This window comes from Clarias gariepinus, chromosome 6 (assembly GCF_024256425.1).
Source record: "Clarias gariepinus isolate MV-2021 ecotype Netherlands chromosome 6, CGAR_prim_01v2, whole genome shotgun sequence".
NCBI classification, from domain to species: domain Eukaryota; kingdom Metazoa; phylum Chordata; class Actinopteri; order Siluriformes; family Clariidae; genus Clarias; species Clarias gariepinus.
In genome coordinates this window covers 1,231,573-1,248,701 of record NC_071105.1, presented here as the reverse complement: position 1 = coordinate 1,248,701, position 17,129 = coordinate 1,231,573, and the positions used below count along the sequence as shown (strand labels likewise).

The 17,129-nt window shown below is 40.7% G+C and overlaps 2 protein-coding genes across 2 annotated transcripts in view; both read left to right on the top strand.

Moving 5' to 3' along the window:
• Positions 1 to 289: 289 nt before the first annotated feature.
• Positions 290 to 3,221, top strand: LOC128526252 (zinc finger protein 239-like). The gene is made up of 3 exons (XM_053497913.1): positions 290 to 488; positions 1,176 to 1,264; positions 1,637 to 3,221. The coding sequence occupies exon 3, from the start codon at positions 1,687 to 1,689 to the stop codon at positions 2,392 to 2,394; it is 708 nt and encodes a 235-aa protein (XP_053353888.1). The 5' UTR covers positions 290 to 488; positions 1,176 to 1,264; positions 1,637 to 1,686; the 3' UTR covers positions 2,395 to 3,221.
• A 33-nt stretch (positions 3,222 to 3,254) lies between these two features.
• The window catches only part of LOC128526363 (zinc finger protein 850-like), a 49,046-nt gene continuing 35,171 nt past the window's right edge, over positions 3,255 to 17,129 (top strand). Inside the window, exons 1-3 of the mRNA XM_053498154.1 lie at positions 3,255 to 5,052; positions 13,451 to 13,560; positions 15,955 to 17,044. Coding sequence (XP_053354129.1) covers positions 16,007 to 17,044 — 1,038 coding nt within the window. The 5' untranslated portion in view covers positions 3,255 to 5,052; positions 13,451 to 13,560; positions 15,955 to 16,006. The remainder of the gene's footprint in view (positions 5,053 to 13,450; positions 13,561 to 15,954; positions 17,045 to 17,129) is intronic.

Below are 17,129 nucleotides of genomic sequence, written 5' to 3'. Positions count from 1 at the left end.
TTTATAAGCAAAATAAGATAACACTTATAAGTTTTTTAAGACAAAAGGATAAAATATGCATTGGGTCTGTATGTAGTTGCATATTCTCGGGGTGCTTTGTTGTTGTTTTTTGGCAGGCTTATTAATGTTTCCAAGTTGGCAATAGTTTATGACTGTGCACTTGTGCACTTTAAGTTCGCATGCTATTCAGTGTGTACCCAACCTTGTGGCCTGAGTTCCATGGGATACAGGATCAGCACTATTGATAATAGAGCGACTGGCCTCCTCCAGTAGGTGTCGCTGTGAGCGTTTCGGTCTCGTTCCTCCACACATTCCCAGAAGCAGAAGAAGCCGTGCTGCAGTGTTGCTGATTGATGAGCTGAGCTCTCCGACTCTACTAATCATCTTTACATTCCAATATTTCTGACAGGGTTTTACCCCCACAGTTCCATCTGATCCGTTGTGGGTGTATTTGAGGTGGTTAACTGCGTTCTGCTGTAAAGCTCAAGGTAAGTTACACTCGGCTAACAGTGGCTCAGTCCTAAATGTTAATTAAAGTTACGTTTTATAATGAAGTTAATTAAAGTCACGTTGGTTAGGAGGTTAACATTGACTTAAGGATTGAAATCTTGATCTTTTTTACCTGCCCTGCTCGAGAAAAGGGGGAAAAATACAGTATAGTGTATATAATTTTTGGTTTTGTCTGAGTTTACGTAAAAACTGTATTCTGTCTGAACATGGTTTCTTAATGTGTGTAACCAAGTGGTTTAATTTACTTTAAATTGAAAAAGTCACATTTTTCTATTATTCTTACAGAGCAGCTTTACAGAAGTATAAATTCAGGACATAAAGCATTTTTGTTTAAGTGCGTAAATTAGCGTCCTTCAATCTTCTCCAGAAAAGGCTATTGTACAGTATGTCCAGCTTTCATTTCAGCCGAGCCCAATCTACACCTGATCCCACCTGTTTAGGTCTGGCATTTCCTTGGTTAGAATGTAAACCTGCCCCCGAACACAGTCCCTTTCTGGAGAGCATTTGGACACCTATGGAATGAATGTATCCATATTGATGTATGCCTGTGAAGCGATACCAGATAGTACATCTGTACATAAATCCATTTTATTTATTTATCACCAAACTGATGCTACAGGGCCAAAAAATGCTATTTTGATTAACATTAAGTCCACTTTGTTCAGGTTACAATCTGTTCCCTGATGGAGATCTGTGCCTGAATTCCAAATGGCCTTCTACCTCCTATGCTAGTACAGTGTCCTAGGAGTTGGAGGTAAGCTATAAAAACGCTCTTCACTTACCGGGGGGTGGGGTGTATTTACTGTCCTGGAGCTATGGATTAAATATTAGCCTATTAAAATGTACTTTGTCTTGAAGCAGAAAATTAGTTCTCGTGGCTTATTATTTAATCATTTTAATTAATGATTTGATTATTTGATCAATTAGGTAAGGCAGAATGTAGTCCACATGACTTTTTGAAGCTGGTGGATAGTTTAGCCTATAACCAACCACGTAATGCCGACATTAGGGTGCACTTTTACTTCCTCCCAAAATGCACTAGTTGACCTTCAGACAGGAAAAAGTTTTTTTTGGTAAAAACTTTTGTTGCCCTTTTGCTATCTTGTCGTCTTTTTGTCTGATCCAGATTTGAGTGATTTTCGTACTTCCATAAGAACATCACAAGTCACGGCTAGGATGAAGTCAGAAGAGATACAACCTGAGGATCCAGAAACCACAGGAAGCTCAAACAATCAGCAGAGGTTATCTGGTACCTTATGCACTAAAGATTTTCATAGACAAGTTAAAAAAGAACTTCACCAGTGCTCACAGTGTGGGAAGCGTTTTGGTCAAGTGAGCACTCTTCAAACACACCAGGGCATTCACACAGGAGAGAAGCCGTATCACTGCTCACAGTGTGGTTTCAGCTTCCGTTACTTCTGTAATCTCCAGCGTCATCAGCGAATCCACACTGGAGAGAGACCGCATCAGTGTTCAGTGTGTGCAAAGAGTTTCGCTACCCAGAGCACTCTCGAGAGACATCAGCGCATTCACACCGGAGAGAAGCCTTATCGGTGTTCTCATTGTGCAAAGAGTTTCATTGAGAGCGGCAGTCTCGTTAACCACCTGCGCATTCACACAGGGGAGAAGCCGTATCAGTGCTCAGACTGCGGGAAGAGTTTCACGCAGAGAAGTACCCTTCGCCAACATGTGCGCATTCACACAGGAGATAAACCGCATTACTGCTTAGACTGCGAAAAGAGCTTTACCCGCCAGAATGTTCTTCAGGTACACCAACGAGTTCACACAGGGGAGAAGCCGTATTACTGTTTAGAGTGCGGAAAGCGGTTTACTTTCAAGAGCAATTTCAGACGACACCAGGGTGTTCATAGAGATACAAGTTAGGACAGGTGATTCCTTGCACAGAATGTGGAGAGTTTACCATGTTCCTGATGATCCTGGTGTGATTCTTCTACAGCCAAAATTTATTTATTTTTATTTCTTTGTAATTACTAAAACTGTATTCCATAGTTTTTACCTTTTTTTAACCATGAATGTTTAACTATATTAGACTTATACACACACACACACACACACATACTGTATATGTACGGGGCTCAATTTGTGAGGGGATGCGTTGAAATTCTTTTTTAAAAACCATCCCCTCTGTAAAATGATGATCCCCCGCCCCATTACCATCGTCTTCAGATTATTAATGCTGTGTATTATGTAAGGTTTGTTATGAAATATTAAAACTCTCTATGTATGATCATTTTCAAGCTAATAACGGCGACTAGCCAATCAGAAATTAATATTGTAACACGCTCACGAGCTCACGCAAGTTTGTCATTTTTCTCCCTGTTCACATTTTCGCAACGGCCCAGAGAATCCTCTCAGCGAAGACACTATGAAAACCATCCAGATAGCACAGGTACGTCGCGGAGACGTCTGCTAAAGAGCGTATCATCTGGTAAACATCGCGTTCATTTTTTTTATAGTCAGATTTTGATCGTCTGTAGATCGCCTGTTTGAGCTGTTAAATGATACATCGTCTTTACATCTATACGACGTCTATACGACGTATCTTTATCATCCGAAATTTGCTGGTATGTGGACGGGAAATATATATATAAATAATCTGGAAATAGAGTGGAGAAACACCAAAGGAGAATCAACCAGAAGGTGGCGGTAGTGCAACACTTATGGATGCAAGCCGCCGTTAAACTCCGAAGAAGAAGAAGAAGAAGAAGGGAACAGTGTGTTGAGAAGACAAACGTTTGGCGGGCGTGTGGAAAAGGTAAGCAAGAATTAATTCCCATCTTTCTAAATAGAAACAAAATACTAAACATAAATGTCACCTGCTGTTTAGTCACGTTATTTTGGTTTAAGCTATTTCTTGTATTTTTAATCACACTTAAAAAACCGACGGTTATATGCGCGTGCTTAATCTGCGGTTCGGTTCTGGTTTCGGTCTGTTCTCATGAGTTGTGAAGCGAGAGGAACAAAGTATAAATATTGTTCATTTGATAAATTAAGTATCATGAATTTTAATTGAATCTATCTCTATATTTTTTCACAGGAGTTTGTGAGTGAAAGTGTCCTGTCTGCATCTGACTTCAGGAGTTTCCTGACCAACCGTCTCTAACGGTCGTATTTAAAAGTCGGACAGTTATAAAGTACAAAACGCTTCTGTTGGTGTTTTTTTTTTTTTTTTCTATGATTGATACTTATTTGTGGTGTTTTATGTTTTGTACATCTTTTCAAATTGAGACCTCATTTGTTGCTGCTGGTGTAAAACATTAAATATAAAATAAAAATCTCTGTTTTATTCCGTTTGTCTGCTTCCTTTCTTCACAGAATTCTGTTGACCATGGTTAATTATAATTAACCGAGGGTATTTAATTAAAATGATGGGAGGGAGTGTTTTAAAAAAATGACGTCTATCCGACATGAATCAGACCTTTGGCAGATGTATGAACATCTGATTAACATCGTCTAAAGAGCGGATCAGGGATGTTTTAATTTATTTACGTCTTAAATACGTAGGCTAAGCAAACGCCCTCTGCCAGACATCTGCCAGATGAAAAAGATGGCGTCGCATAGACGTCTCCGCGACTATCTGGTCAAGGATTCAGTTTAAAAAAGGAGTTTTCGAAATGACTGACAGCTTTAAAGGTTATAAAAGTTTCATTCGTTATTCAATTTGTGTTTCATTCTCACTTTAAAGAAGAGATTTATTTTTTGATTAGACTTTGCGGCTTCACATACATGCTTTGGTACGAAGGGTCAATTTTTTTCTAAATGCCATAATAATAAGTTGATGATTTGTGTGCGTATCTGTGTGTGAGAGCGAGAGTAAGAGACTGTTGCGTAGTCATGCAAAACTACACTACTATTAAATAATTTTTTTTCATTACTAAAGTTTATGTAGATTTTTATTATACTCTTATTATCCTCCCCATATGAAAGCCATGGAAAGGATCACATGGGAGAGGGTTCAGCTGAGGTAGCGAGAGAATCTGATGTTCAGAACTTCACTGTCCTTAATTTGCCAGCTGTAATCCAACATTGGGTGAAAAATTTATTACTTGTAATCTGGATTGATAATTGCGATTTGACAGTTGCATGTTTAAATGCATGTTTTTTGTTTTGATGGCTCCAAGTTGATTTAATGAGGCTTATATTTTGTTAAGAAAACTGTTCTTTAAAATTGTACATATTTTGCAATCACTTTGTGGGGTTAATTAAAGTCCCAGCAGGACTAATTATTTGTTGAATATAAATGAATGAATGAACGAATAAATATGACATCTCTGATTAAACCTGTAGAAGAAGACTTCTCCAGTAGGTGTCGCTGTGAGCGTTTCGGTCTCGTTCCTCCACACATTCCCAGAAGCAGAAGAAGCCGTGCTGCAGTGTTGCTGATTGATGAGCTGAGCTCTCCGACTCTACTAATCATCTTTACATTCCAATATTTCTGACAGGGTTTTACCCCCACAGTTCCATCTGATCCGTTGTGGGTGTATTTGAGGTGGTTAACTGCGTTCTGCTGTAAAGCTCAAGGTAAGTTACACTCGGCTTACAGTGGCTCAGTCCTAAATGGGCTTCTACTTCCTATGCTAGTGCGCTACACAGGCTGGAACATAGTGCTGTTTACCTCACACACTCTGTAGGGCACTAGAACATAGTGCTGTTTACCTCACACACACTCTGTAGGGCACTAGAACATAGTGCTGTTTACCTCACACACACTGTAGGGCACTAGAACATAGTGCTGTTTACCTCACACACTCTGTAGGGCACTAGAACATAGTGCTGTTTACCTCACACACACTCTGTAGGGCACTAGAACATAGTGCTGTTTACCCCACACACACTCTGTAGGGCACTAGAACATAGTGCTGTTTACCCCACACACACTCTGTAGGGCACTAGAACATAGTGCTGTTTACCCCACACACACTCTGTAGGGCACTAGAACATAGTGCTGTTTACCCCACACACACTCTGTAGGGCACTAGAACATAGTGCTGTTTACCCCACACACACTCTGTAGGGCACTAGAACATAGTGCTGTTTACCTCACACACTCTGTAGGGCACTAGAACATGGTGCTGTTTACCTCACACACTCTGTAGGGCACTAGAACATAGTGCCGATTACCTCACACACTGTAGGGCACTAGAACATAGTGCTGTTTACCTCACACACTCTGTAGGGCACTAGAACATAGTGCTGTTTACCTCACACACTCTGTAGGGCACTAGAACATAGTGCTGTTTACCTCACACACTCTGTAGGGCACTAGAACATAGTGCTGTTTACCTCACACACTCTGTAGGGCACTAGAACATAGTGCTGTTTACCTCACACACTCTGTAGGGCACTAGAACATAGTGCTGTTTACCTCACACACACTCTGTAGGGCACTAGAACATAGTGCTGTTTACCTCACAGACTCTGTAGGGCACTAGAACATAGTGCTGTTTACCTCACACACTCTGTAGGGCACTAGAACATAGTGCCGATTACCTCACACACTGTAGGGCACTAGAACATAGTGCTGTTTACCTCACACACTCTGTAGGGCACTAGAACATAGTGCTGTTTACCTCACACACACTCTGTAGGGCACTAGAACATAGTGCTGTTTACCTCACACACACTCTGTAGGGCACTAGAACATAGTGCTGTTTACCTTACACACACTCTGTAGGGCACTAGAACATAGTGCTGTTTACCTCAGGGCACTAGAGAGAAAGGACACTCTGTAGGGCACTAGAACATAGTGTTGTTTACCTCACACACTCTGTAGGGCATTAGAACATAGTGCTGTTTACCTCACACACTCTGTAGGGCACTAGAACATAGTGCTGTTTACCTCACACACACTCTGTAGGGCACTAGAACATAGTGCTGTTTACCTCACACACACTCTGTAGGGCACTAGAACATAGTGCTGTTTACCTCACACACACTCTGTAGGGCACTAGAACTTAGTGCTGTTTACCTTACACACACTCTGTAGGGCACTAGAACATAGTGCTGTTTACCTCACACACTCTGTAGGGCACTAGAACATAGTGCTGTTTACCTCACACACTCTGTAGGGCACTAGAACATAGTGCTGTTTACCTCACTTTTAACAGTGGTCATTTTCTCAAAGCAGCTTTACGATATTAAAAGAAAATTATGGAAATGTGAGAAAATGTGTATAAATCATAATGCTCATACAGTCCCTGATCATTAAGCCAAGATCAACAGTGGCAAGGAAAAACTCCTTGAGATGGCAGTAAGAAGAAACCTTGAGAGGAACCAGACTCACCAGGGAACTCATCCTCATTTGGGTGATAACAGACAGCAGGAATTGTTTTTTAGACATACTGTGTGTTAGGCAGCTAGACGTGTAATATAACAGAAGGTGTCTTTAAGTTAATATGGAGTCCAGTTCGTTATTGAGTGAATATAATCTATAAACTAGAACAGAAAGAAAAAATGAACAAATATAGAAGTCCTTATATTTCTTTTTTCCTTTTTTAAAAAAAATTATGAACATGAATACAACTAACACAACCCTTGCTTGGAATCGTTGAACAGAATATATACAGTTGTCATTAGGTGTTAAGGTTTCAAAACACAAAGCAAGTGATTAAAACACACAATAAAGAAACTTAATTGAAGAGAGAGATACTAGATACAATAACAGGTTATGAAAGAAAACATTTGCTTTAATATAAAGCAGGAGTTTTGTGTGCATTTCCTTCATTCATATATTAGATAAGGAGATAAAATTCCTTGTGAAATGCAAAAAAACAAAGTTCAGGTTTACTGAATCTTAGTTGGGTATTTTGATTTATATATTCTCATTATTATCGAGAAAAAATCATATTAATTTAATTAAATTTTATTTGTATGGCGCTTTTAACAATTGGTATTATCACAAAGGAGCTTTACACATTCACAAGAATTATTAAAGTTTATATAGAATGTAAATGTGTTTGAATAAAAATAGTCAGATAGTCCCTGATGAGCAAGCCGAGGGCGACAGTGGCAAGGAAAAACCCCCTGAGATGGTAATAGGAAGAAACCTTGAGAGGAACCAGACTCAACAGGGAACCCATCCTCATTTGGGTGAAATAAAAAGCAGGAATTGATCTGCATTCAGCATAACAGTTGATATTAATTGATGTTAATATGGAGTACAGGAAGTTATTGGAGGCTTAGGTAGACTTGTAGGAAATTCCATTCAAGTCCTCAGAGAACCAGCTCTCAACATCAGTCGAGGCCAGAACGTGAGAGTGAAATCGACACCAGACACATCCCAAAGAGACACACAGGGCATCTATGCAACGAGATCTCCGACCAGAAGCGGGGCACCAGGATGAGTCAGACAGGTCCAGAGGGCAGAGGAAGTCCGGATCACTGGCAGCTCAGGAACGACATGTGTAGCTCGACAGAGAGAGGAAAAGAGAGAGAGAACAGGAGAGGGGAGAGCAGAAGAGGAGAGATAATAGTTAGGTATGGTCACAGTCACATAATGTATAACGTAAATGTATATTTAGTGTAGAGTGCAAGCAGGGACTCTGGCAGGACTAATTATAACAGCATTACTAAAAGGGAGAGCCAAAAGGAAACACAGACATGAGGGGGAACTGAGCAACCAATCACCTCACCGTCAACAAACCTGAGTGATCAGTGAGAGTGGGGAGGACAGCATCTAAACATACCAGTTCACCATAATACTCTACGTCCATGAGTCCCCCAGATCTGCTCCTTTACCTAAGGCAAATATATTTACAAAAATGCTTGGCTAAATAAATAGGTTTTTAGCCTGGACTTAAACACTGAGACTGTGTCCGAGTCCCAAACACTATTTGGAAGGCTATTCCATAACTTTGGGGCTTTGTAAGAAAAAGCTCCGCCCCCTGCTGTAGTTTTAATAATACGCGGTACTGACAAGCAGCCTGCATCCTTTGATCGAAGTAGGCATGGCGGATTATAAGACACTAACAGTTCACTCAGATACTGCGACACGAGACCATTTAATGCTTTATATGTTAAAAGTAGTATTTTAAAATCAATGTGAAATTTCACAGGGAGCCAATGAAGTAAAGATAAGATAGGTGTGATGTGCTCATATCTTCTGGTTCTAGTGAGGACTCTCGCTCCTGCATTCTGGATTAACTGGATATATATATATATATATATATATATATATATATATATATATATATATATATATATATATATATTTACACACTCACCTAAAGGATTATTAGGAACACCATACTAAGACGGTGTTTGACCCCCTTTCGCCTTCAGAACTGCCTTAATTCTATGTGGCATTGATTCAACAAGGTGCTAAAAGCATTCTTTAGAAATGTTGGCCCATATTGATAAGATAGCATCTTGCAGTTGATGGAGATTTGTGGGATGCACATCCAGGGCACGAAGCTCCTGTTTCACCACACCCCAAAAATGCTCTATTGGGTTGAGATCTGGTGACTGTGGGGGTCATTTTAGTACAGTGAACTCATTGTCATGTTCAAGAAACCAATTTGAAATGATTCGAGCTTTGTGACATGGTGCATTATCCTGCTGGAAGTAGCCATCAGAGGATGGGTACATGGTGGTCATAAAGGGATGGACATGGTCAGAAACAATGCTCAGGTAGCCCGTGGCATTTAAACCATGCTCAATTGGCACTAAGGGGCCTAAAGTGTGCCAAGAAAACATCCCCCACACCATTACACCACCAGCCTGCCCAGTGGTAACAAGGCATGATGGATCCATGTTCTTATTCTGTTTACGCCAAATTCTGACTCTACCATTTGAATGTCTCAACAGAAATAAAAACTCATTAGACCAGGCAACATTTTTCTTCAACTGTCTAATTTTGGTGAGCTCGTGCAAATTGTAGCCTCTTTTTCCTATTTGTAGTGGAGATGAGTGGTACCGGGTGGGATCTTCCGCTGTTGTAGCCCATCCGCCTCAAGGTTGTGCATGTTGTGGCTTCACAAATGCTTTGCTGCATACATCGGTTGTAACGAGTGGTTATTTTAGTCAAAGTTGCTCTTCTATCAGCTTGAATCAGTCGGCCCATTTTCCTCTGACCTCTAGCATCAACAAGGCATTTTCGCCCACTCACGCATACTGGATGTTTTTCCCTTTTCACACCATTTTTTGTAAACCCTAGAAATAGTTGTGTGTAAAAATTCCAGTAACTGAGCAGATTGTGAAATACTCAGACCGGCCCATCTGGCACCAACAACCGCGCTCAAAATTGGTTAAAATCACCTTTCTTTCCCATTCTGACATTCAGTTTGAAGTTCAGGAGATTGTCTTGACCAGGACCACACCCCTAAATGCATTGAAGCAACTGCCATGTGATTGGTTGATTAGATAATTGCATTAATGAGAAATTGAACAGGTGTTCCTAATAATTCTTTAGGTGTGTGTGTATATAAACTTGGCAATATTTCTGAGGTGAAATAATGCTATCCTGGTGATATTGTCTGAGCTTTAAATGAAAGACTAGAATCTATAATCACCGAGGTCTTTCACTGTTGCACTTCATGGAACAGAAAGGCCATCTAAAGTTAGAGTGATCTAAAATCTTGCTTCTAGCTGCATGTGTTCCTATAAGTAAAACTTCTGTCTTATCAGGATTGAGCAGAAGGAAGTTAATTAGCATCCAGTCTCTTATACCCTTTACGCTTTGCTTAACATTAGCAGGTTGGTTTTTCTTATCTGGTTTTGCTGAGACATGTAACTGTTTGTCGTCAGCATAACAATGAAAACTAATACCATGCTTACAGATGTTGCCCAAAGGAAGCATGTTAAGGGAAAAAAAAGCAGTGGCCCTAAAACCGAACCCTGTGGAACACTCAACTCCACTGGAGAAGATGCAGAATAATCACCATTTAAATCTACCTACTGATAATGATCGGTCAAATAGGATCTGAGCCAGGAGAGGGCTGTACCCTTAATTCCTACCACGTTTTCAAATCTGTGAAGGAGAATACTATGATCAATGGTGTCAAAAACTGCACTGAGGTCGAATACCACAAGCATAGTGAGGCAACCCTGGTCAGAGGCCAATAGGAGGTCATTTACTACTTTAATGAGTGCTGTCTCTGTGCTGTGATGGGGCCTAAATCCTGCAGATACAGTTCCTGTATGCTATTTCTACGTATCTATTGTAGATATGAGCCTAGCTGCTCCGCTACTATCTTTTTCAGAATCTTGGAGATAAAGGAGAGGTTTGATATTGGCCTGTAATTGGACAGCTGACAAGAGTCCAGGTCAGACTTCTTAATTATCGGTTTCATAACTGCTAATTTAAAAGATTTCGGAACATACCCAAAGTGAAGAATTAACTATTTTCAACAGGAATTCTGTTATTTCTGGCACTAACTGTTTAAGAAAATGTGTCGGTAAATGACCTAATATACAGGTTGATGAATTTGCAGAAGAGATGAGTGAAATAGGTTCATTCTCTTGAAGAGGAGTAAAGTATTCTAGGTTTCGATTTGACATGATGAGTTTCACATCTGCATCAATAACGTTGTCCGGTTTCAAAGCCTCAATTAGTGCTCTAAGAGCTCTTCTATAGTTCAGCATGCTCTCCTTCCATGCTATTTGAAATACCAACAATTTAGTTTGACGGCATTTACGTTCTAATTTCCAAGCGGTCTGTTTCAAAGTGCACATGTGATCGTTATACCAGGGAGCGAGTTTCTTATCTCTAATAATTTTTGTTTTAATTGGAGCTACTTTATTTAAGGTATAACGGAATGTCAACTCTAAATATTCAGTCGCCTGATCGAGTTCTGTGGGGTCAGACAGTGATCCAATCAAAGTTGGTAACTCTGGGAGATTATTGATAAAGCTCTGTATGGTAGTTGATGTGAATGCACACTTTAATTGAGACAAGATAGTGATCTGAGGTAACTTTAGAGAGTGGAATTGTGAATTTTTTAAAACCTTAATCCGAAGAATATCATTAAATCTAAAGTGTGACCTCCTTTATGAGTGGGTCCTACTACACACTGATTTAGCCCTAGCAAGTCCAGTATGGACATAAATGCTGTTCTCTGAGGGTCTTCTTGATTCTGAAAATTAATACAGAAGTATTAATTGGAGGTCTTCCAATTATCTATAAAGCCCACATTATTTTCAGAGCACCACCTAGACATTCAGCGGTTCAGCAATCATAAGCTGCTCTAAGCTATGTTGCCACATCTCATTAGGGTGGGGCCAGAGCATACTACTTCTTTGGACATTGCCTTCGCTAGTTTACACATAGACTTAGCACAAAACTTGTTTGTTTTAAAATAAGTCACTTGTCCCTATTTTAATGTAAAAAAGTGAAAAGTTGTTAAACATAAATAGAATATTAACAATAATACATAAATAATGAGGGTGCAAAACAGTTTTTGGCATGAAAATAACAGCGTACTACTCCGACTCTTAATTACCAGTTGGCTTGTTTAGCTCCACCTCCTTGTTACACATCATGTGAGTGACAGCAGAATGCCGTAAATGAGCAAGAGAGATGAGAAGTGATTAAGTTTACAGTACAACTAAATCATTCGCTAATCTCTGGCCTGATTCATAATTTAATAGTGTTTTGTGTTACACTGAGTGAAACCAGTGACCTTGACTGATCTGGGATTGTTGTCAAGTAAATAAGTGAACTTGTGAATGCAGCCTGATCTGAATGCAGGGCAAGTGAATCAGCTATTGATCTTATTATCTTATCGCAATATTTCTGAGGTGAAAGAATGCTATCCTGGTAATATTATCTACATGTGCTTCAAATGAAAGACTGGAATCTATAATCACACCAGGGTCTTTTACTGTTGCACTTGTTGGAACAGAAAGGTCATATGAAGTTACAGTGTGATCAAAAAGTTTGCTTCTAGCTGCATGTGGTCTTATGACTGGAACTTCTGTCCTATCAGGATTAAGCAAAAGGAAGTTAATTAACATCCAGGCTTTTATGTCCTGCACACATTGCTTTTTTTTCATCTGGTTTTGTTGAGACGTATGACTATGTGTCATCAGCATAACAATGAAAACTAATACCATGCTTACGAATTAAGTTGCCCAGAGGAAGCATGTAAAGAGAAAAAAGCAGTGGGCTAGAAACTGTACCCTGTGGAACACTAAATTCCGCTTGAGAACAAGCAGAATAGTCACCGTTAAAATCTTCTTTCTACCACCTTCTGGAAATCCCCAGGACTGAGCTGACCTTTTTTAACAGCATGTCCAGTCTCTTCCTTTCTGCAGTAGAGACACTGCCGCACAAGCAAACCACTTTATAAAGGATGACTGAGGCCACTACAGAGTCAAAGAAAGTTTTCAGGTCTGACCCTCCAAAAAACCTTTGTCTCCTCAGCAGAGTCTGCTCTGTCCTTTTATATAAATTGCAGTCAAGTTGTCGGTCCAGTCCAGTTTGCTGTTTAGATCAACACTCGGGTATTTCTTGAATCTTCATTGGTAAAGTATGTTTGTCCCTGCGAAAGTCCACCACCAGTTCTTTGGTCTTCCCCGCATTTATCTGGAGGAAGTTCCATTGACACCAGTCCACAAAGTTCTAAATCAGTCCCCTGTAATTCCTGTCGTCATCCTCCATGATCAGGCTGACGATGACAAAGTCATCAGATAAAGTGCTGAAATGAACATGAGGTCAACAGTGTAGACGGTGAAGAGGAATGGAGCCAGGACCGTTCCCTGCGGAGCTCCAGTGTTGCAGACAATTATATCAAACTCTCAGTCTCTAATCTTCACATACTGTGGTCAGTTCTTGAGCTATTACAGTATCCATATCCATATACATAGATGATAGTCCACCCCCCTATACTCTAGCTTATCCTTTAAACGCGTAGGTTGGATGGTGTTAATAGCACTAGAGAAGTTAAAGAATATGACTAACAGCACTCCTGGTCTTTTCCAGGTGCGAAAAAGCCCTATTAAGGAGGAAGATGAGTGTGTTCCACTCCAGTGCCAGCCTGGTAGACAAGCTGAAGTGGGTCCATTGATGGGCTCACCAGAGGTCGGACATGGGTAAGCACCAGTCTCTTAAACATTTTTTTCTTGAGATCTGTGGTCAGTGCTCTTGGTCTATAATCTCCAAATTCTTTTAGGTGTGGCATCTTTAGTACCGGTACCATGCAAGATGTCTTTCACAGCTGTGGCACCTTGCCCAGCTTCAGGCTCAGATCAAACATGTACAACAAAACGTCACACAGCTAGTCTGTACAGGTAGCTAATCAAATCTGTTAAAGAATAGATTCTTCACCATATGACAGCCACTACTGGAATCTTACCCCTCTGATGCCGGGTAAGAGCCTTCCCCATGAGCATGGATGGAAGAGTTGGTTTGTAACGTCTCCTTTGGCCAAACACTAAGCACCAGTTCGGGTTTCCATTTTCTTCTTTATATCTTGCAGGGAATATCCGGTTTTGCCTGGAGTAGCACTGCCATATTGCTAAATGCAAACAACTCATCTCTGGTGGTAAATAATAGAACCGCAGCTGTGAACAGAGTTCCCAGATACGACTGTAAACAAGTCCAAAAATGTAGGAAAGACAGTGCAAGTTCACATTCACACACTCATACAATTGAAAAGAAAAATAAGTGCCAGAAAAACTACAAAAATAAGTTAAAAAAAGGTTTGAATTTAATGGGAGGTGCTGCAACAGGCTGCCATTCGGGCAGCTTCAAACCCAAGCGTTGCATAATAAAAAATTGTGCTTCTGATCGGACTTTTTCTCCAAACTCGTCTAAAAAAATTAGTCTCAATCCCACTCATCATACATGCTTAAACCAGTCTCACAATACCACGAGCGCAATTAGTCAGAAAACGTGTGCATTAGAAGTCCCACATGCTTACAGCCAAAAATCATGCACAGGTTGAAATCTGCTGTCATTAGGACACCTGAGAGTCGGGGCTTTGGTCGTAGCTCAGGGCCTTCACAGCAGATTTTGCTGCATAGATCAAAAATACTTACAAACATACACACTTACAGTACATGTCAAACTGGGTACACCTTTCGATCCTTTTGAATTCTCACTATGCATGTCATGGGCCCAACTTAAAGTCAGTTATTTTGGGTTGTTTTTTAAAATGCATGCAATGGATTTTGATATTAGAAGGATCATCGGCACTAGTACCCAGAAATGATCCCACCAGACTATCCCACAGTCTTTTTCCACACGCTGTGAGGCTGCTAAATGATTAGTCTCCTCCCTGCCCCCATGTTTTTTTACATGTCACGCATCACTATTACAATACCTGTGAACTGGACTTTGCATTGATGCAGCACACACAATACACACACACTTTATGTGGTTTGTGCCCCTCTTCCTTCAAATCCTAATTCACATAACCGTTATGGTAACTGCACTGCTGCACTATGGTTGCACTTCATTACATGTCTTAAAAGATGATGCCCTAATGATATCTGGTTGTTATACTCTGTTGTTTATAACAATGACAAAGTTCATTAATTTATTGATGGATTGAATTGATTGAGACACGCCTCCTAGGGGATTTATATGATAGCCATCAAATTGGATTCATATGATCTCAAAACATTAAGAATGCAAAATTGCTTATGCTGAAGTGGCTAATAACTTTCTGGGTGACATTATATTAAATGACATCACATTGAGTGGCATCAGCATCCAGGGCTTTTTGGACGTCTTAACCTGCTCAAAAGGCACATTGGTAGTGATGGCATGTTGCACCCAGGCAGACCAGCCCAAGCACCTGCACCATTACGATGGCCACAAACCCAACCCATATGATCTTAAAACATTGAGAATGCAAAATTGTGAACGGACTTTTGATATCTCAAATAGTTCAACGCTGCAAGCAACGATGACCGGCCCAAGAACCTGCACCATTGCTGCCTACTGTAGGTGCACCAGAAAGACACGTCCAGGCATGACCATGCGTTAAACTTATGCAACAATTGCTTTTTGGAGGTCTTAACATCCTTAAAAAGCACACGGGTTGTGTGGTGTACCGGAGTGGTGATGGCGCAGGTGCTTGGACCAGCTTATTATTTTTTTGCGGCTATATTCTAATTTGAAGTTAAATGCTAAATGCAAATACTCTTGTATTTGAAGTTAGTTTGTATAGTTTAAATGCCGCGCTTGGATTTATATAATAACGATGTGAACGCTGGCCAGTGGGGGAGTGGGGAGGAGCTGATAGTTTGTAATCCAGGACACCAGGTAGGCTTCAGGTTCTGTCTCTATTGGGGGGTGGAGCTACAGATCCTGAAAAAGTCCAAAGGCAAAGAATGTCATCCTAGGCTCCTTAGATAGAGCTACAGGTTCTATCAATGTCACCTTATCAAATTAAATAATAATCTTTTTATTTGCTATACATTATTAAACAGTTTTTCTCTTTTTGATCCAAATAACTTTTGCCCTGTCTTCTCCTGCAGTCCTCTCTCCTACGTGGCATAAATTTATCTCTTCAAAAAGATCAAGAGTAAGATGAAGTCAAACAGGATTAAATGTGAGAGTCCCGAGTCCATAGAGAGTTCCAGCAGTCAGCAACGCTCATCTTTCAAACGAAAGCAAAAAGCACTTAAACTCTGCTTACATTGTGGAAAGGGTTTCGCTCAGATGAGCACACTTCGAGAGCACCAGCGCACGCACACTGGAGAGAAACCGTATCTATGCTCAGACTGCGGAAAAAGTTTCAGACAAAGGAGCACGCTCATTAAACACCAGTACATTCACACTGGAAAGAAGCCCTACCAGTGCTCAGAGTGCGGAACCGGTTTCGTTCAAAAGAGTCATCTAATTAAACACCAGCGCATTCATACAGGAGAGAAGCCGTACCAGTGCTCAGAGTGCGAGATGCGTTTTATCGAGAGTGGTAATCTCATGAAACACCTGCGAGTCCACACAGGAGAAAGACCGTATCCATGCTCAGAGTGCGGGAAGGATTTCCCCAGGCTAAGCAATCTCCGGCGACACCAGCGCATTCACATGGGAGAGAAGCCATATCTGTGTTCATACTGCGGAAAGAGTTTTATTGAGAAGAGTAAGCTGTTAAAACACCAGCGTGTTCACACTGGAGAAAAGCCCTACCCCTGCTTAAACTGTGGGAGGGGTTTTACAGAGAAGAGGACTCTACAGCACCACCAGCTGATCCATAGCGGAGACAAACCCTACCAGTGCTCAGAGTGCGGGAAGTGTTTCAGAGAAAAGAACGCTCTCCGAGTGCACCAGCACATCCACACGGGGCAAAAGCCTTATTTTTGCCCTCAGTGCAGGAAAGGTTTTACCACTCACCGAAGTTTCCAGCAACATGAGCGCATTCACACGGGAGAGAAACCATACGAGTGCTTGCAGTGCGGAAAGAGTTTTAATAGTCCGAGTACTTTAAGAGAACACAAGCGCATTCACACAGGAGAGAAGCCGTATCAGTGCTCCGAGTGTGGGAAAAGTTTTGTAAGAAGAAGTTACTTGCAGAGACACAAACACACTCCTGTGGCTGAGATGGTGAACAGTTCTCAGCAGGAAGTCTAAGAATGAACTTAATGCATCCATGACGGGCAGTTTGGGTTTTATTATGATCAAACTGTGAACTTGGAAATGTATTAAAGGA

Bases quoted from the DNA above. Each gene is read 5' to 3' on its own strand.
- LOC128526252 (XM_053497913.1), top strand. From the start codon at position 1,687: ATGAAGTCAGAAGAGATACAACCTGAGGATCCAGAAACCACAGGAAGC.